Genomic DNA, 21193 nt, shown 5'->3' on the forward strand with positions numbered 1-21193 from the left:
GTGAACTATAAATCCCAGCAGCTACAACTCCCAAATGTCAAGGTCTATTTCCCCCAAACTCCATCTGTGTTCATATTTAGCCATATTGAGTGCTTGTATCAAGTTTGGTCCAGCTCCATCATTGTTTGAGTTCACAGTGATCTCTAGATGTAGGTGAACTACAACTCCCAAACTCAAGATCAATGCCCACCAAAGCCTTGCAGTATTTTCTGTTGGTCATGGGAGTTCTGTGTGCCAAGTTTGGTACAATTCCATCGTTGATGGAGTTCAGAATGCTCTTTGATTGTAGGTGAACTATAAATCCCTGCAACCACATGACAAAATCATAATTTTTTGAGTGATGGTCACTCCTTGTGTTGTGAGACGTTTTGTTGCCAAATTTGGTGTAATATCGTTCATTGGTTCTTTGGTTTTTAAGGTACTCATTATGCACAGAGCATTTTTACATAGATAATACATGCTCCAGCCAGCTCATGGTTGTGACAGCGTGTTCCTGAAAACCAAGTAAATAAACAATTCGATATTTCAGACTCAGAGTTGAGAAAAGGAAAGGTACAGAATTGCTCAGAAATCATATATAAAAACCTGCGGGTTGCTCCTTGGCCTTTCAGAAGCTAATATGAATGCCGAGAGAGATGTATTACACCTGCATTACCTCCAGCTGGTTTCCTAAACACAGCCTTGTTGTAATATAAATGAGCAGAGTAAACAAACACCGGCAAACTGCAGAGTGACTGAAAGAGATCCAAACAGAGGTGGATGGGTTTGCCACCTGTACACAAAAGCATCCACTTCAATGCCTGGAATATTGCATATACCAGGCATGGGCAAACTTGGGCTGGTATATGCAATGCTGGGAGTTGGAGTCCAAACACCTGGAAGGCCCAAGTTTGCCCATGCCTGGTATATACTAATGCTTGTTGACGGGAAGCCTCTCACCGGAGTGGAAATCATCTATCGGATAGATGGCAAGCTGTTTAACCTCAGCAGACCGAAAGCCAAAACCAAGGTTACAACAACATCTGTTATAGAACTCCAGTATGCTGATGACAACGTCGTCTGTGCGCATTCAGAAGAAGATCTACAAGCCACTCTAAACACCTTCGCAGAAGCATACATGAAGCTTGGCCTGTCACTGAACATCGAGAAAACCAAAGTGCTGTGCCAGCAGTCACCAGCCATCCCCTCCCCAGTGCCAGAGATGCAACTTAATGGTGTAACATTAGAAAATGTTGACCATTTCCGCTCCCTTGGCAGCCACCTCTCTACCAAAGTCAACATCGACACCGAAATACAACACCGGCTGAGTTCTGCAAGTGCAGCATTTTCCCGAATGAAGCAGAGAGTGTTTGAGGACCGGGACATCCGTAGGGAGACCAAGGGGCTTGTCTATAAAGCTATTCTCCTCCCAACCCTGCTCTATGCCTGTGAGACGTGGACTGTCTACAGACGTCACATGCAACTCCTGGAACGATTCCATCAGCGCTGCCTCCGGAAAATCCTGCAAATATCTTGGGAAGACAAGCGGACAAACGTCAGTGTGCTGGAAGAAGCAAAGACCACCAGCATTGAAGCGATGGTCCACCGCCATCAACTCCGCTGGACCGGCCACATTGTCCGGATGCCTGACTACCGTCTCCCAAAGCAGTTGCTCTACTCTGAACTTAAGAACGGAAAACGGAACGTTGGTGGACAGGAAAAGAGATTCAAAGATGGCCTCAAAGCCAACCATAAAAACTCTGGCATAGACACTGAGAACTGGGGAGCCCTGGCCCTTGAGTGCTCCAGCTGGAGGTCAGTTGTGACCAGCAGTGCTGCAGAATTCGAGGAGGCACGAGTGGAGGGTGAAAGAGAGAAACGTGCCAGGAGGAAGACGTGTCAAGCCAACCCTGACCGGGACTGCCTTCCACCTGGAAACCAATGCCTTCACTGTGGGAGAAGATGTGGGTCAAGAATAGGGCTCCACAGCCACCTACAAACCCACAAAAATAGTCATCAAGGAAGAGCATCTTACTCGTCCAACGAGGGATCGCCTAAGTAAGTAAGTACTAATGCTTAAGCTGAGCTCTTGTATAAATCAAGGGCTGATTTGGGGACTGGAATTATGGATTCTGTTATGAGCTGTTGTATGTCAGCCTGTGATTGTGCCTGATGTTCATGTTGATGTTCATGATGGGAATGATGTTCATGCTGAGAATGGGGATGATATTCCTGATGATGGGCCTGGGGATGAGGGTTTGCTTGGGCATGAGTTAAGTTCAGAAAAGAGGACTGAACTGTCTCAAGAAGATTCACAAGGCCACATTCCTGGGAGGGACCCTTCGCCACTTTTGTCAGAACAACTGCAAACAATATTTTGGTTTGTTGTAGGTTTTTTCGGGCTGTATGGCCATGGTCTAGAGGCATTCTCTCCTGACGTTTCACCTGCATCTATGGCAAGCATCCTCAGAGGTAGTGAGGTCTGTTGGAATTAGGACAATGGGTTTATATATCTGTGGAATGGCTGGGGCGGGGCAAGGAGCTCTTCCCTGCTGGAGCTAGGTGTGAATGTTTCAACTGATCACCTTCATTAGCATTTGAAGGCCTGCCTGAGCCTGGGAAAATCTCTTCCTGGGAGGTGTTAATCTGTGCCTCTGTTGTTTTGCTGTTGTAATTTTAGAGTTTTTTAATACTGGTAGCCAGATTTTGGGTTGTTGTAGGTTTTTTCGGGCTGTATAGCCATGGTCTAGAGGCATTCTCTCCTGCCGTTTCGCCTGCATCTATGGCAAGCATCCTCAGAGGTAGTGAGGATCCTCACTACCTCTGAGGATGCTTGCCGCAGATGCAGGCGAAACGTCAGGAGAGAATGCCTCTAGACCATGGCCATACAGCCCGAAAAAAACCCCTACAACAACCCAGTGATTCCGGCCATGAAAGCCTTCGACAATAAACAGTATTTTGCCCACCCCCCCCCCCCCCAACCAATCACTGATATATATTTTCTGTTCGTCATGAGAGTTCTGTTTGCCATATTTGGTTCAATTCCATCATTGGTGGAGTTCAGAATGCTCTTTGACTGTAGGTGAACTATATATCCCAGTAACTACAACTCGCATATTCCAAGGTCTATTCCCCCCCCCCCCACCCCACCCAAGAGCGCCTCAAGAGTGCCCCAAGAGTGCCCCTGGGCAAAATCAACTATACTGCAAATGCTTACTTTTCGTAATGGGTTGAAATTGTCAAAGGCTTTCATGGCCGGAATCACTAGGTTGTTGTAGGTTTTTTCAGGCTATATGGCCATGTTCTAGAGGCATTTCTCCTGACGTTTCGCCTGCATCTATGACAAGCATCCTCAGAGGTAGTGAGGTCTGTTGGAACTTGGAAAAAGGGTTTATATATCTGTGGAATGACCAGGGTGGGACAAAGGACTCTTGTCCGCTGGAGCTAGGTGTGAATGTTTCAACTGACCACCTTGATGAACCAACCTGGACACAGCATATTATTTGAGAACACAGAAATGCTGGACCACTCTCACAACCACCATGCCAGACTACACAGAGAAGCCATTGAAATCCACAAGCATATGGACAATTTCAACAGAAAGGAGGAAACCATGAAAATGAACAAAATCTGGCTACCAGTATTAAAAAAACTCTAAAATTACAACAGCAGAACAACAGAGAGGAAACAAACAAAGACATCTAATCACCTCTCAACAAAAGATTCCCCCAGGCACTGCCAGGGAATCAAATGCTAATCAAGGTGGTCAGTTGAAACATTCACACCTAGCTCCAGCAGACAAGAGTCCTTTGCCATGGATCTTGTTTACCTCTGAAGCTTATAGACTATTTCATATATTAAGATTTTTTTTTTCTGTTTTTGCTATTTTTTACTGCTTTGCCTACAAACTGCTTGCTGATTTTACCAAGCAGGTGTGATGTTTAAGGTCACATGTTTTCCTGCTCAGGTGTACGACAGGAGCCATAGATAAGATGTACACACATATACATCGAGAAAAGTCTGAGGATCAAAATTACGAGTTTTGAAATAATAATAGTAATCATAATAATTATTATTATAATGTAATACGATTTTTGTTCCTGGGTTAGAAATGTCATTTATTAATGAATTCTATCATAAAAACATGGGAACGACTTATCAAACTACCAAAACTTTGTTTCTACAAGAGGGACATCATCCTGCAGCACATTTTGATATAATTTTTCAATGAATATCCCATTCAGTCTCAACCGAGTTTGTGGTAGCAACAGAAAGCAAAGTTTCTGGAGTAGAACAACTACTTTCAGAGTAAGGACAGAGTAAGAAATCACACTTTCAAACCAACTCACCCGTTCCAGGGACTTGAGGAGGTTCTGCCTCTCTTTTAGCTTTTGGATACTGATCACGATTTTGTGCCTTGCGCCTTTGGTAACGTTCTGCAATGGCAATACAAAAATCAACATAGATATCAATGCAATATTATAAACATTTTAGATTGAAAGAACAAGCCCTACGAGGAGCGGCTTAGGGAACTGGGCATGTTTAGCCTGAAGAAGAGAAGGCTGAGAGGAGATATGATAGCCATGTGTAAATATGTGAGAGGAAGCCACAGGGAGGAGGGAGCAAGCTTGTTTTCTGCTTCCCTGGAGACTAGGACGCGGAACAATGGCTTCAAACTACAAGAAAGGAGATTCCATCTGAACATGAGGAAGAACTTCCTGACTGTGAGAGCCGTTCAGCAGTGGAACTCTCTGCCCCGGAGTGTGGTGGAGGCTCCTTCCTTGGAAGCTTTTAAGCAGAGGCTGGATGGCCATCTGTCAGGGGTGATTTGAATGCAATATTCCCGCTTCTTGGCAGAATGGGGTTGGACTGGATGGCCCATGAGGTCTCTTCCAACTCTTTGATTATATGATTCTATGAACATACCCCCCCCCCCCCCCAGTTAAAATGATCCACAAGCCAGGTAACTTAATGAGACAAAACCACACAACACTTTGGAAGCCTGTCCTATGTATTTAATATGTATTTTATAGAAAAGCGTGTTAATATGTGTGTTTATAGAATTTTTGCAAAGTATGTGTGTTTTGACTGTGCTGTGAGATGTTGTGAGCCGTGAGAAGAGTAAGAAATATAATAATTATTATTGGGTTGTTGTGAGTTTTCTAGGCTGTCTGACCATTTTCCAGAAGCATTTTCTCCTGATGTTTCACCTACATCTATCAGAGCCCCGGTGGCGCAGTGGGTTAAACTCCTGTGCCAGCAGGACTGAAGACCGACAGGTCGCAGGTTCGAGTCGGGGGAGAGCGTGGATGAGCTCCCTCTGTCAGCTCCAGCTCCTCATGCTGGGACATGAGAGAAGCCTCCCACAAGGATGGTAAAACATCAAAAAATATCCAGGCATCCCCTTGGCAACGTCCTTGCTGACAGCCAATTCTCTCACACCAGAAGCGACTTGCAGTTTCTGACACAAAAAAAAAACAAACCCTACATCTATGGCAGGCATCCTCAGAGGTTGAGGGGTCTGTTGCAAACTAAACGAATGAGGTTTATATATCTGTAAATGGGTGCAACTAGCTTTGTGTTTTAGAATAAGTTATTTTTCAGTGGGGGTACAAGAAGCACTGTCTGAACATCAAGCAAAAAGTGGGTGCTAGAAACAATATCATACGAAAGCTGACTGGCACAACCTGGGGATCACAACCAGACACAGTGAAGACAACCGCTCTTGCGCTATGCTACTCTGCTGCTGAGTATGCATACCCAGTGTGAAACACATCTCACCACACTAAAACAGTGGATGTGGCTCTCAATGAGACATGCCGCATTATCACGGGGTGCCTGCGCCCTACACCACTGGAGAAATTACACTGTCTAGCCGGTATTGCACCACCTGACATCCGCTGGGAGGTAGCAGCCAATAGTGAAAGGACCAAGGCAGAGACATCTCCAGCTCATCCCTTGTTTCGGTATCAGCCAGCACGTCAATGACTTAAATCAAGAAATAGTTTTCTTAGAACTACAGAGACACTCGCTGGAACACCTCAGCAAGCGAGAGTTCAAAAGTGGCAGGCTCAAACCCAGCACCTCAATCCGTGGGTGATACCAAATGAGAGTCTCCCCCCTGGGCACACAGAAGACTGGGCGACTTGGAAGGCGCTGAACAGACTGTGCTCTGGCACCACGAGATGCAGAGCCAACCTTCAGAAATGGGGCCACAAAGTGGAATCCACGACATGCGAGTGTGGAGAAGAGCAAACCACTGACCACCTGTTGCAATGCAACCTGAGCCCTGCCACGTGCACAAGGGAGGACCTCCTTGCAGCAACACCAGAGGCACTCCAAGTGGCCAGATACTGGTCAAAGGACATTTAATCAACTACCAAAATTGCACGATTTGTGTTTTTTTATATCTGTTTGTTTGTTTTGTTCTGTTAGAAATGTAACACAATGGTCTGGTTGCTGATGACACAATAAATAAATAAATAAATAAATAAAATAGTGGTGGTTTTCTGGAAGTAGCTGTTCAGAAAAGTTACTTTTCCAAACTCTGTCTTCTATGGCCAAAGCAACCCTTAGCAGTTAGCATTAACTCACTTGAGCCTCGAGCTGACACTCGGTGAGGGCCATCATTTCGTCGTAGGTCATCTGGGAGAAAAGGGCAGCGTATTTGTGGAGGCGCAGACTTTTGAGCCAGGCAGGAACATCTACAAGTGGAAGCAACAAAAAAGAACATAAAATATTATTATCCTCTCCGATCCTGGAAGCTAAGCAAGGTCAGCCCTGGTTAGTACTTCGATGGGAGACCGCCAATGAATCCGAGGCGCTGTAGGCTCTCTTTGAAAGGAAAGATCTGGCAAAAACACCTGTGAGGATCTCTTGCCTAAGAACCAGCTATGAAATCATAAAAGACCAATAGATTATAGTGTTGTGAGAGCTGTTCAGCAGTGGAACTCTCTGCCCCAGAGTGTGGTGGAGGCTCCTTCTTTGGAAGCTTTTAAACAGAGGTTGGATGGCCAATTCAAGAGAGATATTGACAAGCTGGAATGTGTCCAGAGGAGGGCGACTAAAATGATCAAGGGTCTGGAGAACAAGCCCTATGAGGAGCGGCTTAGGGAACTGGGCATGTTTAGCCTGAAGAAGAGAAGGCTGAGAGGAGATATGATAGCCATGTATAAATATGTGAGAGGAAGCCACAGGGAGGAGGGAGCAAGCTTGTTTTCTGCTTCCTTGGAGACTAGGACGCAATGGAACAATGGCTTCAAACTACAAGAGAGGAGATTCCATCTGAACATGAGGAAGAACTTCCTGACTGCGAGAGCCGTTCAGCAGTGGAACTCTCTGCCCCGGAGTGTGGTGGAGGCTCCTTCTTTGGAAGCTTTTAAGCAGAGGCTGGATGGCCATTTGTCAGGGGTGATTTGAATGCAATTTTCCTGCTTTTTGGCAGAATGGGGTTGGACTGGATGGCCCAGGAGGTCTCTTCCAACTCTTTGATTCTATGATTCTATGATTCTATCATCCAAGGCCAATGACCATAAAACCCTTCCAATATTTTATGTTGGTCATGGGAGTTCTGTAGGTGAACTATAAATTCCAACAACTACAACTCCCAAATGTCAAGTCTATTTTCCCCAAACTCCACCAGTGTCTGTCAGGGGTGATTTGAATGCAATATTCCTGCTTCTTGGCAGAATGGGGTTGGACTGGATGGCCCATGAGGTCTCTTCCAACTCTATGATTCTAATAGAGCAAAATAATAAATGTAATAAAAAGAATAATAATAACACAGAAAAATAATAAATAACCTTGACTCGAGTATAAGCCGAGGGGGACTTTTTCACCCTAAAAAAGGGCTGAAAAACTAGGCTTATACTTGAGTATATAAAGTACTTTCTGATGCACAAAAGTTCCTAACTAGTCTCAAATACACACAGAACATCGTTTCGAACATTGCAAGCCTGGCCTGTCTGTTCCCCCACTTTAGTATTTTTAATTTTATGATCACAACAGTAAACTATGTAAAACAACTGCTCATATGAATAAATGACTTCCTGACTGTCCTACTAAATAAAGTTCTGGGTATTTTCATGCCAAAGTACCGTATGTGTCAATGGTGGGCCTCGATCCAAGGATCTCTTGGATGATGAGGCTCTGGAAGCAAAACTCAGCTGAACCAACCTTTGGAAGGCAAGAGCAAGATTTTTTTTTGGAAAATTATCTGTTCCTGGTTTGAAAGTGTTGTTTCCTGTTTAATTGTGCAGTACTTACTTTGAAAGTAGTTGTTCTACTCCAGAAACATTGTTTTTGTGGCTGCCACAACCTAGGTTGAATTGGGTTCTTGTAGGTTTTTTCGGGCTATATGGCCATGTTCTAAAGGCATTTTCTCTCTGTTGTTGTGCTGCACCCAAACACGAATCAAGGAACATGAAAGGCACTGCAGACTACTTCAACCAGAGAAATCAGCCATAGCAGAGCACCTGATGAACCAACCTGGACACAACATATTATTTGAGAACACAGAAATGCTGGACCACTCTCACAACCACCATGTCAGATTACACGGAGAAGCCACTGAAATCCACAAACATGTGGACAATTTCAACAGAAAGGAGGAAACCATGAAAATGAACAAAATCTGGCTACCAGTATTAAAAAAAACTCTAAAATTAGAACAGCACAACAACAGAGAGGAAACAAACAAGGACATCTGATTACCTCTCAACAAAAGATTGCTCCAGGCACTGCCAGGCAATCAAATGCTAATGAAGGTGATCAGTTGAAACATTCACACCTAGCTCCAGAAGACAAGAGTCCTTTGTCCCACGCTGGTCATTCCACAGATATATAAACCCTTTTTCCTAGTTCCAACAGACCTCACTACCTCTGAGGATGCTTGCCATAGATGCAGGCGAAACGTCAGGAGAGAATGCCTCTAGACCATGGCCATATAGCCTGAAAAAACCTACAACAACCCAGTGATTCTGGCCATGAAAGCCTTCGACAATACATAGGTTGAATTCGTTGAGACTTGATGAGATATTCATGGAAAACTTAGATCCTGATTTGTTGCAGGGTGTCCCACAAAAAACAACGTTTTTGAAGCTTAATAAACCTTTTCCAGGTTTTTATGATAGAATCAATTAGGAAATGGCATTTATAACCCAGGAACAAAAATTGTGTCATGTGGCACAGTGGGATAAACTACTGAGCTGCTAAACTTGTTGACCGAAAGATCGCAGGTCGGAATCCGGGGAGTGGTGTGAGTTTCCACTGTCAGCCTCACCTTCTACCAACCTAGCAGTTCGAAAAGATGCAAATGTGAGTAGATCAGGAGTACTGCTCCAGCGGGAAGGTAACAGTGCTCCATGCGGTCATGCTCGCCACATGACCTTGGAGGCGTCTACGGACAACACTGGCTCTTCAGCTTAGAAATGGAGATGAGCACCAACCCCCAGAGTCGGACACAACTGGACTTAACATCAGGGGAAAACCTTTACCTTAGTGTAACTGAGTCAGAAATCACAGGCATGGGCTATGGCCATCTAGTAGTCCAACCTGCTGCTCAAATACTGACGTTTTGCTGGCATCTATGGCAGGCATTCTCAGAATGCCTGCCATAGATGTGGGTGAAACATCAGGAGAGAATGCTTGTGGAACGTGGCCATACAGCCCGAAAAACCTACAGCAACCCAAAGTTATTGTTGTTGTCTGCTGCCTTCTGCTCAGTTTCATGGCTCATCCCAGCTTCATCTTCCGCTGTGGGGCTGATATAGTCAGTATAATATATTCCCTATTTACACACTTATTTTGCTCTAGCTTCCATTTATCCACAACTTATTTACTTACTTAGGCGATCACTCATAGTCCAAGGACGATGGTTCTCCGAGTGTAATATCTTGGCAGTGGGTCCATAGGTGACTGTGGAGCCCTATTCTTGGCCTGCATCTTCTCCCGCAGTGAGGGCATTGGTTTCCAGGTGAAAGGCGGTCCCGGTCGGGGTTGGCTTGACACGCCTTCCTCTTGGCACGTTTCTCTCTTTTGACCTCCATTCGTGCTTCTTCAAATTCTGCAGCACTGCTGGTCACAGCTGACCTGCAGCTGGAGCGCTCACAGGCCAGCGCTTCCCAGTTCCCAGTGTCTATGCCAGAGATTTTAAGGTTGGCTTTGAGCTGATCTTTAAATCTCTTTTCCTGCCCACCAACATTACGTTTTCCGTTCTTAAGTTCAGAGTAGAGCAACTGCTTTGGGAGACGGTGGTCAGGCATCCAGACAACATGGCCAGTCCAGCGGAGTTGATGGTGGAGGACCATCGCTTCAATGCTGGTGGTCTTTGCTTCTTCCAGCACACTGACAGTTGTCCGCCTGTCTTCCCAAGAGATTTGCAGGATTTTCCGGAGGCAGCGCTGATGGAATCGTTGCAGGAGTTGCATGTGACGTCTGTACACAGTGCACGTTTCGCAGGCATATAGCAGGATTGGGAGGACAATAGCTTTATAAACAAACACCTTGGTCTCCCTAGGGATGTCCCGGTCCTCAAACACTCTCTGCTTCGTTTGGAAAAATGCTGCACTCGCAGAGCTCAGGCGGTGTTGTATTTCGGTGTGAATGTTGACTTTGGTAGAGAGATTCCATCTGAACATGAGGAAGAACTTCCTAACTGTGAACGGCGTTCAGCAGTGGAACTCTCTGCCCCAGAGTGTGGTGGAGGTTCCTTCTTTGGAAGCTTTTAAGCAGAGGCTGGCATTGGAGAGGGATTGGTCGGTGACTGCTGGAAGAGCACTTTGGTTTTCTCAATGTTTAATGACAGGCCGAGCTTCTTGAATGCTTCTACGAAGGTGTGTAGAGTGCCATTTATCCACAACTATCTAGGCTGTCACCACAGAATCACAATGGAGGACCTGCGCATCTACACTGACCACTAAAATCAGTTTCAAACCTGTGCTGAATAAAGTAGTTTCACTGTGCAGATTTCCACAGGGTTTTCTTTCTAGGAACCAGTTTGAGGCCCAGATTGTGATGACACAAAACCACAGAGCACTGTGGTTTCTTTTGTGCACTTTCCTGGGAGTTTGTTGTCTAGCCAACACAGTTTTGTGGCTTTGACTATTTGCAGATTTAATTAAAATGTTATTATATATATAATGTGTGGTGGTGGTGGGAGTGTGGAGGGATGGGTGTGTTGTATTGTGATGTGTGCTGGGGAAAGCATGTAATTTCGTTGTGCAATAGTACAATAACAATAAAGCTATTCTATTCTATGTTGTCTCTGGAAATCTCTAGAGCGGTTTTTCTCAACCTGGGGGTCTGGACCCCTGGAAACGTCACGAGGGGGTGTGAGAGTGTTCGCCAAAGACTATCAGAAAACACAGTATTTTCTGTTGGTCCTGGGGGTTCTGTGTGGGAAGTTTGGCCCAATTCTGTCATTGGGGGGGGGGGGGGTCAGAATGCTCTTTGATTGTAGGTGAACTCTAAATCCCAGCAACAACAACTCCCAAATATTAAGTCTATTTTTCCCCCAAACTCCACCAGTGTTCACATTTGGGCATATTGAGTATTGTGCCAAGTTTGATCCAGATCCATCATTGTTTGAGTCCACAGTGCTCTCTGGATGTAGGTGGACTACAACTCCAAAACTCAAGGTCAATGCCCACCAAACCCTTCCCGAATTTTCTGTGTGTCATGAGAGTTCTGTGTGCCAAGTTTGGTTCAATTCCATCGTTGGTGGGGTTCAGAATGCTCTTTGATTGTAGGTGAACTATAAATCCCAGCAACTACAACTCCCAAATGACAAAATCAATCCCCCAACCCCACCTGTATTCTAATATGGGCGTATCGAGTATTTGTGCCAAATGTAGTCCAGTGAATGAAAATACATCCAGCTGAATGAAGGCAGAAGGGGGTCTGGACTGGATAGCCCCTGGAGTTGCTCCTATTATTATTATTACTACAAAGGCTGGGTGGCCATCTGTTGAAGGTGCTTTGAACGGGTTGTGGCTCAGCTGGTTGGGAGTCAGCTGTATTAAATCATTAATGACTGAGAGGTCATGAGTTCAAAGCCAGCCCAGGTCGGACTGAGTTTCCGGCCATTTGTCTAGCTTGCTGTTGACCTTTGCAGCCCGAAAGACAGTTGCATCTGTCCAGTAAGAAATTTAGGTATCGCTTATGTGGGGAGGCTAATTAAACTAATTTACGACGCCATAAAAACTCTCCAGCGTGCAAAAGAATGAGGAAGTACTTCCATAGGTGTCACAAGTGGATGGTGAAGCGACAGCTCCCCCAGAGGCCGGAATTCAAAAAGCATACCCTCATGAAGCTGGAAAGTTAAATAGCCTCTGCGTCTCTTGTCTATATATGTTGTGTGTCTATGGCATTGAATGTTTGCCATGTATATGTGCATTGTGATCTGCCCTGAGTCCCCTGCGGGGTGAGAATGGAGGAATATAAATACTGTAAATAAATAAATAAATAATGGCAGAGAGGGGTTGGACTGGATGAGCCCTGGGGTTGCTCCTATTATTATTATTATTACAAAGGCTGGGTGGCCATCTGTTGGGGATGCTTTGATTGTGCTTTTCCTGCATGGCAGAAGGGGATTGAGCTGTGTGAATTACTCTCCATCCATCTGCCACTGGCCCAGCCCATGCCTGACATATAGATAGATAGATAGATAGATAGATGTAGATACACACACACACACACTCTGTCTGTCTGTCTGTCTGTCTATCTATCTATCTATCACCATGTCTTGGGGCTCCATGAGAAACTTTTGCTTCAAAAAGGGCTCCACAGCTGGAAAAGTTTGAGAACCCCAGTTCGAGACACTATTCTTCCATTGATGCATCCTAGAATAGCATCATGCACCAGACTTCCACTTATGCATGCGTCAGACAGCCACAGGATGTCCTAGTGAACTCGTGTGTGCGCTATTGAACAAGTATGAAGAAGAGGAAGAGAAGAAGAGGAGGAGGAAGAGGGGAGAGCACGGGCACATCTTTCCACTCACCTTTCATTCCACTCCCTTCTTCCTGGAATGTGTTACGGGCGGAGGTCTGGTCTTCTAAGTGCTCGCTCCCACCGCTTCCCGAGGAGGCGATGCTGCTTTGAGGAGACAGGGGGGCATGGTCGGAGGGGAGGCTGGGCGGTCCTCTCGCTCGCAAGTCCTCATGAGACATCCATCCGTGCCCAAGAGGTTGGTTGGGGACGGTCATGGGCGGGGTCAGGGACACAGACCGCTTCAAGGGGCTGTGGTGGGTCTGGCTCGAGAGAACTGGAACAACAAAGGTGGGACACAAACATTATATTAAAAACAAGGCATCCCTTTGCCCTCTGCTTCCTAAACACTTGGCAGGTGGGTGCATCTATGGCAGTGTTTCCCAACCTTCCTAATGCCACGACCCCTTAACACAGTTCCTCATGTTGTGGTGACCTTCAACCATAAAATTATTTTCGTTGCTACTTCAGAACTGTAATTTTGCTACTGTTATGAATCGCAATGTAAATATCTGATATGCCAAGGTAGCCAAGGCAGCCACCTCTCCACCAAAGTCAACATCGACACCGAAATACAACACCGTCTGAGCTCTGCGAGTGCAGCAGAGAGTGTTTGAGGACCGGGATATCCGTAGGGATGCCAAGGTGCTTGTCTATAAAGCTATTATCCTCCCAACCCTGCTATATGCCTGCGAAACGTGGACTGTCTACAGACGTCACATGCAATTCCTGGAACAATTCCATCAGTGCTGCCTCCGGAAAACCCTGCAAATCTCTTGAGAAGACAGGAAGACAAACGTCAGCATGCTGGAAGAAGCAAAGACCACCAGCATCTCCGCCATCAACTCCGCTGGACCGGCCACGTTGTCCGGATGCCCAACCACCATCTCCCAAAGCAGTTGCTCTACTCTGAACTCAAGAACGGAAAACGGAACGTTGGTGGACAGGAAAAGAGATTGAAAGATGGACTCAAAGCCAACCTTAAAAACTCTGACATAGACACTGAGAACTGGGAAGCCTTGGCTCTTGAGCGCTCCAGCTGGAGGTCAGCTGCAACCAGCAATGCTACAGAATTTGAAGAGGCACGAATGGAGGGTGAAAGAGAGAAACGTGCCAAGAGGAAGGTGCGTCAAGCCAACCCCGACCGAGATCGCCTCCCACTTGGAAACCAATGCCCTCACTGCGGAAAAAGATGCAGAGCAAGAATAGGGCTCCACAGCCACCTACAAACCCACCTCCAGGACACCGAACTTGGAGGACCATCGTCCTCGGACTACGAGGGATCACCTAAGTAAAGTAAGTAAGTATATGATATGCAGGATGTATTTACATTCAGTGGACCACATTTGGTACAATACTTGATACACCCATATTTGAATACCGGTGGGGTTGGGGGTGATTTTGTCATTTGGGATTTATAGTTCACCTACAATCAGAGAGCACCCTGAACACCAATGATGAAATTGAACCAAACCTGGCACACAGAACTCCCATGCTTTTGACAATACATAGAACTCCCATGACCAACAGAAAATATTGGATGGGTTTGGTGGGCGTTGACCTTGAGTTTTGGAGTTGTAGTTCACCTACATCCAGAGAGCACTGTGGACTCAAACAATGATGGATATGGACCAAACTTGGCAGGGATAGTCAATATGCCCAAATTTGAACACTGGTGGAGTTTGGGGGAAATAGACCTTGACGTTTGGGAGTTGTCGTTGCTGGGATTTATAGTTCACCATCATTGTTTGAGTCCACATCAAAAAAATTCCAATCAAACACTCTTCTGCCATGCACGAAAGGGACAATCTAAACACTCCTGACAGATGGCCTTCCAGCTTCTGTTCAAAAACATCCAGAGAATGAGACTGCATTGAACTCCCAGGTAGCATTTTCCAAGAAGTTTTTTTTCCCCCCTAACAGTGAAGTGGAGTCTGTTTTCCTGCAATTTAAACCCATTGCTTTGTGTCCTAGTCTCCAGAGTAGCAGAAAACAAGCCTGGCCCATTCCTCCTCAACGTGACCTCCTTTCAAATGTCTCTCATGTCCCCTCTTGACCTTTTCTTCTCCAAGCTAGATATCCCCAGCTGGAGGATGAGCCACTTTGGGTCTCTTTTTAGAGAGGAAAAAGCAGGACAACAACAACAACAACAACATCGAATTGTGCCGACTGTATATGCCGCCTTGAGTCGCCTTCGGGCTGATATGGGTGGGATAGAAATAATGCAAATAAATAAATAATAAAAAACAACAACAGTGGATTAGTTGGGTTAATGTTGGACTAGTATTTGGACATTAAGGCTATACCACTTTGGGTTTTGTCCAGTGTACTATTGAGCGATGACAGCTCAAATCAGTGTTTCTCAACCTGGGGGGGGACCCCTGTGGGGGTCGCTAGGGGGTGTCAGAGGGGTCACCAAAGACCATCAGAAAACACAGTATTTCTGTTGGTCATGGGAGTTCTGTGTGGAAAGTTTGGCCCAATTCTATCATTTAGTCCAGATCCATCATTGTTTGAGTTTTGCTCCTTGATTGCTTTTTGATTGTAGGTGAACTATAAATCCCGGAGCCCCCAGTGGCACAGTTGGTCAAACTGTTGAGCTGCTAAAACTTGTTGACTGAAACGTCACAGGTTCGAATCTGGGGAGCAGCGTGACATTCCACTGTCAGCCCCAGCTTCTGCCAACCTAGCAGTTCAAAAACATGCAAATGTGAGGTAACGGCGCTCCTTGCAGTCATGCTGGCCACATGACCTCAGAGGTGTCTATGGACAACACCGGCTCTTCAGCTTAGAAATGGAAATGAGAACCACCCCTTAGAGTCGGACATGACTGGGACTTAATGTCAGGGGAAAATTTTTACCTTTACTTATAAATCCCAGCAACTACAATTCCCAAATGTCAAGGTCTATTGCCCTCCAAACCCATCATTATTCAAGTTTGAGTGTATCTGGTATTTGTGCCAAATTTGGTCCAGTGGATGAAAATACATCCTGCATATCAGATATTTACATTACAATTCATAACTGTAGCAAAATGACAGTTACGAAGTAGCAACAAAAATAACGTTATGGTTGAGGGTCACCACACCATGAGGAACTATATCAAGGGGTCGTGGCATGAGGAAGGTTGAGAACCACTGGCTTAAATGATGCCAAGACCCCAGCTCTATAGGGCAGGGAATGCTTAAGACCTTGTCAAACTACAACTCCCAGGATTCCATTAAGCCATGGCAGTTAAAGTGGTGTCAAACTACATTAATTCTACAATATAGATGCACCCTCAAAGTGTGCCAGGCAATTCCTGTTGTTGGATAGAAGATGCCTCTGCGATGCACATCCTTCCACGATACTCCTACTTCCAACCACAGTAAAATTAAGTAATTTCTAAGAATGATACTCCACTGTGCATGTTTCAAGCACTGGCAATGAGTTGTGTTGCTTGTAAACAAGCCGTAGCGCTAATTTTCACAGAATTGGGCAAGTACCATTGCAAACAACAACAACAGCTCCCCAAATCCCATTATCATTTCAGCGCTGTGGCTGCCAACTGGTGAGGAGCGCACGATTGCTCAGTTTCTTTCTGTTTTCCTAACAGCTCTTCTTTGGATGTGATATAAGGGACAACAGCTACCAATGTGAGAAGAGACTGTTTTTTTGAATGGCAATCTGCTTACCGTTCTCTGCAGGAGATAAATAAGATATCAAAACAGGAGGCTAAAACCGTACCCAAAACACCAAGTGGACCGTCTGTCTGGTCTCCTCGGAGAGCCAATCACTAGGCAGGCAAAGCGATCACTTTCAATGACAATATTCCAACTAGGTACAAACCCACTGCCAATAATTATAAATTGGGCAGACAACTGTTTTCAATTGCTAAAAATAATTAAGAGGGATAACGCGGATCAAAACTGCAGATGGCCAAGTGCCATGTTGGAAAGATACATGTGTGAAAGAAGTGTGGATGCCATGTTGGCGCGTGAATATCTGAAAATATAAGCCAAGTTGGTTCCATCAATTAAAAGCAAAATCTAGAAATAATTAATTTCCATATTATTCTGGGCTTCTATTATTATTATTATTATTATTATTATTATTATTATTATTATTGTCTGGTTGATGCTGACATGATAAATAAATAAATTATTGTTGCTGTTGTTGCTGTTGACACAAAAACACAGTATGTCACAGCAAACAAGATCTATATGCTGGATCGAACACTTCCCAAGCGTCTAGGACTGCATGATGTATTTTTGGATAATGCGCGCAGATCCAAGTCAGGTGGCCTTTTGCAGTTGACAGATTGTGATTTTGTCGATGTTTATTGTTTCCAAATGCCAGCTGAGATCTTTTGGCACGGCACCCAGTGCGCCAGTGACCACTGGGACCACCTATACTGGTTGATGCCAGAGTCTTTGCAGTTCGATTTTGAGGTCTTGATAGCGGCTGAGTTTTTCCTGTTGTTTTTCCTCAATGCGACTGTCACCCGGTATGGTGACATCAATAATCCAGACTTTTTTCTTTTCCAACATCATGATGTCTGGTGTATTGTGTTCCAAAACTTTGTCAGTCTGGATTCGAAAGTCCCACAGTGTTTTTGCATGTTCATTTTCCACGTCCTTTGCGGGTTTATGATCCCACCAATTCTTTACTGCTGACAGGTGATACTTGTGGCATAAGTTCCAGTGAATCATCTGAGCCACAGTGTGCTGGTATAGCTGTACCAGAAGCTCCCACTTTATTTGCCTTGTATTAAGTGTTTGCTTGCAGCCCAAGGCTTGGGTTTCTGTAGAAGGGTGGCTTCCTGTTAAAGTTTGCAGTTATAGGGCAATCATCGTTAAGTTTGGTTCCGCTCCCTGTTCAGGACAATTGAGAAGGGAAGGGAGCCATTTTCAGTCAGTCTCAGCAAGGAAAGTCAATGTACAGGACGTATACAGACTTTCTCCTGTACAAAGGCTTCAACCCTTAAGACTTCCCGGGGGAGAACAGTCTTAAGAGCATCTAAAGATCCCCAAAGGTACCTAGGAAAACAGCCTTATAGTCCCGAGGAATTTCGGAGGGAATAACAGCTTTAAACATCAAGAACTCCAGCTAAGTGACTACAGGCCTACTGGTAAGTCCACTCAGTTTTGAGACGCAGTTCAGCCCGGTAGTGGATCCACATCAGTTAGGTTTAGGATCACAGTTAGCCTGGGAGAAGTTTGGAAAGGGATTTTCCTTTAGAGTAAAGTAACAGTTAGAAGCCACCAGTTGCACAAAAGCCTGGAAGCATTTGTTTAACCTTTTGAAGACAAAACAAGTTTCTGTTTATTGTTCACCAATAAAAGACTTTGTTATATTTTACAAGCCCTTTAGAGACTGTTTATGGTGAAAATCCTTAAGAATTTCTCTTCGGGCCCCCTGGCTTCCCGCTGGGCTAAAGTTGCACATCCTGTTTTAAAAGCAATTCATTTCAAGCCCAGTGCGCGACAGAACACACAGAGTTGTGTCTTTGTAGTCCGTCTGTGCGATTTTCTTGCAACAGTTGAGGACATGATCCATGGTTTCATCAGCTTCCTTGCACAGTCTGCATTTTGGATCATCTGCTGATTTTTCAATCCTGGCCTTAATTGCATCATCATCATCATCATCATTAGAAACACAACAAGATGAGTCCACAGCAGACAAGATCACTCTGCTGGCTGTTGAATTGGATCACACATCTGATACTTCCCAAGTGTCTAGGACTGTGTGATGTATCGGTGAATAATACTTGCAGATCCCAGTAAGGTGGCCTTCTGCTGCTGGCAAGTGGTAATCTTGTCAGTGCTGATTGTGTTTAAGTGCAGGCCAAGGTCTTTAGGCACGGCACCCAGTGTGCCAGTCACCACTGGGACCACCTTGACTGGCTTGTGCCAGAGTCTTTACAGTTCAGTCATGCCATTCACAGTGGTGTCAAACTGCATTAATTCTGCAGTGTAGATGCACCATCATCATCTTGTCTTCAGAAAACAGGAGAAAACTGTTGGGACATTTTTGCTTTCCCTCCTTCCTTTAATGTCTGTGTTTGTTTATTCTATTTATTTTGAACTGGTTGTGCATATTTAATAAAAAATAATGTGAAAAACAGGAATCTGGTTTCTCTCCCAATGTTTTAAGGTTCTTGGCTGTATTTGGAGATGGGAATATGTTCCCACGCTATGCAAATCTTCGGTCTAGTTCTAGAAGCATTTATTTACCTTGCTTTTATTTATTTTCATTATTTTTCCATCTCACTTTTCTCCTGACATAGGAAGCTAACAGCAAACATGACATAATGCAATTAAAACAGAACAAAAGCACAAGAATTAGAAACAATTCATGTTTTGTGCCATGGGACAAAAATATTAAAAGGAGATTCCACCTGAACATGAGGAAGAACTTCCTGACTGAGAGAGACATTCAGCAGTGGAACTCTCTGCCCAGGAGTGTGGTGGAGGCTCCTTCTTTGGAAGCTTTTAAACAGAGGCCATCTGTCAGGGGTGCTTTGAATGCAATATTCCTGCTTCTTGGCAGAATGGGTTTGGACTGGATGGCCCATGAGGTCTCTCCCAACTCTATGATTCTATGATTCTATTTATTTACTTCTCCCAAAGTGACTTACAACAAATATTATAGATAAAATATGCCTTATCTGAAATACTTGGGACCCAATGTGTTCAGTATTTTGGGTGTGTGTGTGTGTGTATACATGAGATGCTTTGGAGGTGGGATACAAGTCTAAGCATGAAGCTTATTTATGTTTCATATAGGTCTTATGACACTGTAAGTAATTTTATATAGGGTCTTTTAAAAGTTCGTATATATCAAAGCACCTGTAAACAAAGGTGTTCCTACCTCAGGCCCCATCTACACTGCCATATAATCCAGTTTCGGAATCCAGGTTTTCTGCTTTGAACTGGATTATATATAAGTCTACAATGCCATGCCATCCAATTTCTGAATCCAGGTTTTCTGCTTCAAACTTGATTATATACAAGTCTACAATGCCATATAATCCAGTTTCTGAATCAAGGTTTTCTGCTTCGAACTGGATTCTATATAAGTTTACACTGCCATATAATCCAGTTTCTGAATCCAGGTTTTCTTCTTTGAACTGGATTATATACAAATCTACACTGCCACATAATCCAGTTTCTGAATCCAGGTTTTCTTCTTTGAACTGGATTATATATAAGTCTACACTGCCATGTCATCCAGTTTCTGAATCCAGGTTTTCTTCTTTGAACTGGATTCTATATAAGTCTACACTGCCATATAATACAGTTTCTGAATCCTTGTTTTCTTCTTCAAACTGTATTACATATAAGTCTACACTGCCAGATAAACCAGTTTCTGAATCCAGGTTTTCTTCTTTGAACTGGATTCTATATAAGTCTACACTGCCATATAATCCAGTTTCTGAATCCAGGTTTTCTTCTTTGAACTGGATTCTATATAAGTCTACACTGCCATATAATCCAGTTTCTGAATCCAGGTTTTCTTCTTTGAACTGGATTCCATATAAGTCTACACTGCCAGATAATCTGGATTCAGAAACATATGATAGTGTAGATTTTTGCAATCCAGATACCGGATGTTGATTCTTAAGGAAAGCTAATGCTACCAATACTTTTTCACCTGAATTAGTTTTCAAAGGTGCTACACATTCCGCTTGCACGCTCTCTGTGCCAAAGCACCTTTCAGTTCTATTCCTGGGATCAATTCCATTTCAAAGAGGAAACCTGAAGTAGAGCAAACAACCCAAAGCGCAGTGTGTGTGTGCAGAGGATTTGCTTTGGAGGAGAAGGTGAGCAGACATATTGATCCGACCCGACGTCTAGGGCAAACTTGGGGAATCCTGCCGTTTGTTTTGCATTATCTGGAACTGACCTTTTTAAAAATTCAGACCCTTGTAAAAAAAAAAACTGTGCTAAAAATGACAACTAAGGATGCAGAGCCAAAAGGGTCGGGTGCATCTACACCAGAGCTTCACAAACTTTTCATGTTGCTGTTTATATATGCAAAAACAAAGGTTCTGGAGTAGAACAACTATTTTCAAAGTAAGGAGCAGACAATTAAACAGGAAATTTGTATTAAATGTTTGCTTGCAGCCCTGGGTTTCAGGGACTCTGCAGATAAGTGGCTTCCTTTGGTTGCAGTCATAGGGCAAGTCTCCTGTCTATCATCATTACGTTTTGGTCCAGCCCCTTGCTCAGGGCAATTGGGAAGG

The 21193-nt window shown here is 44.4% G+C and overlaps 1 protein-coding gene across 1 annotated transcript in view; it reads right to left on the reverse strand.

The window, feature by feature from the left end:
• Positions 1-21193, reverse strand: part of SAMD4A (sterile alpha motif domain containing 4A) — a 152933-nt gene that overhangs the window by 44309 nt on the left and 87431 nt on the right. The window contains exons 3-5 of the mRNA XM_067463099.1: positions 12980-13243; positions 6574-6683; positions 4329-4415 (exon numbers count right to left, since the gene is read on the reverse strand). Of these exons, the coding sequence (XP_067319200.1) occupies positions 4329-4415; positions 6574-6683; positions 12980-13243 (461 nt within the window). The remainder of the gene's footprint in view (positions 1-4328; positions 4416-6573; positions 6684-12979; positions 13244-21193) is intronic.

The sequence above is a fragment of the Anolis sagrei genome, chromosome 1 (assembly GCF_037176765.1).
Source record: "Anolis sagrei isolate rAnoSag1 chromosome 1, rAnoSag1.mat, whole genome shotgun sequence".
Classification (NCBI taxonomy): Eukaryota; Metazoa; Chordata; class Lepidosauria; order Squamata; family Dactyloidae; genus Anolis; species Anolis sagrei.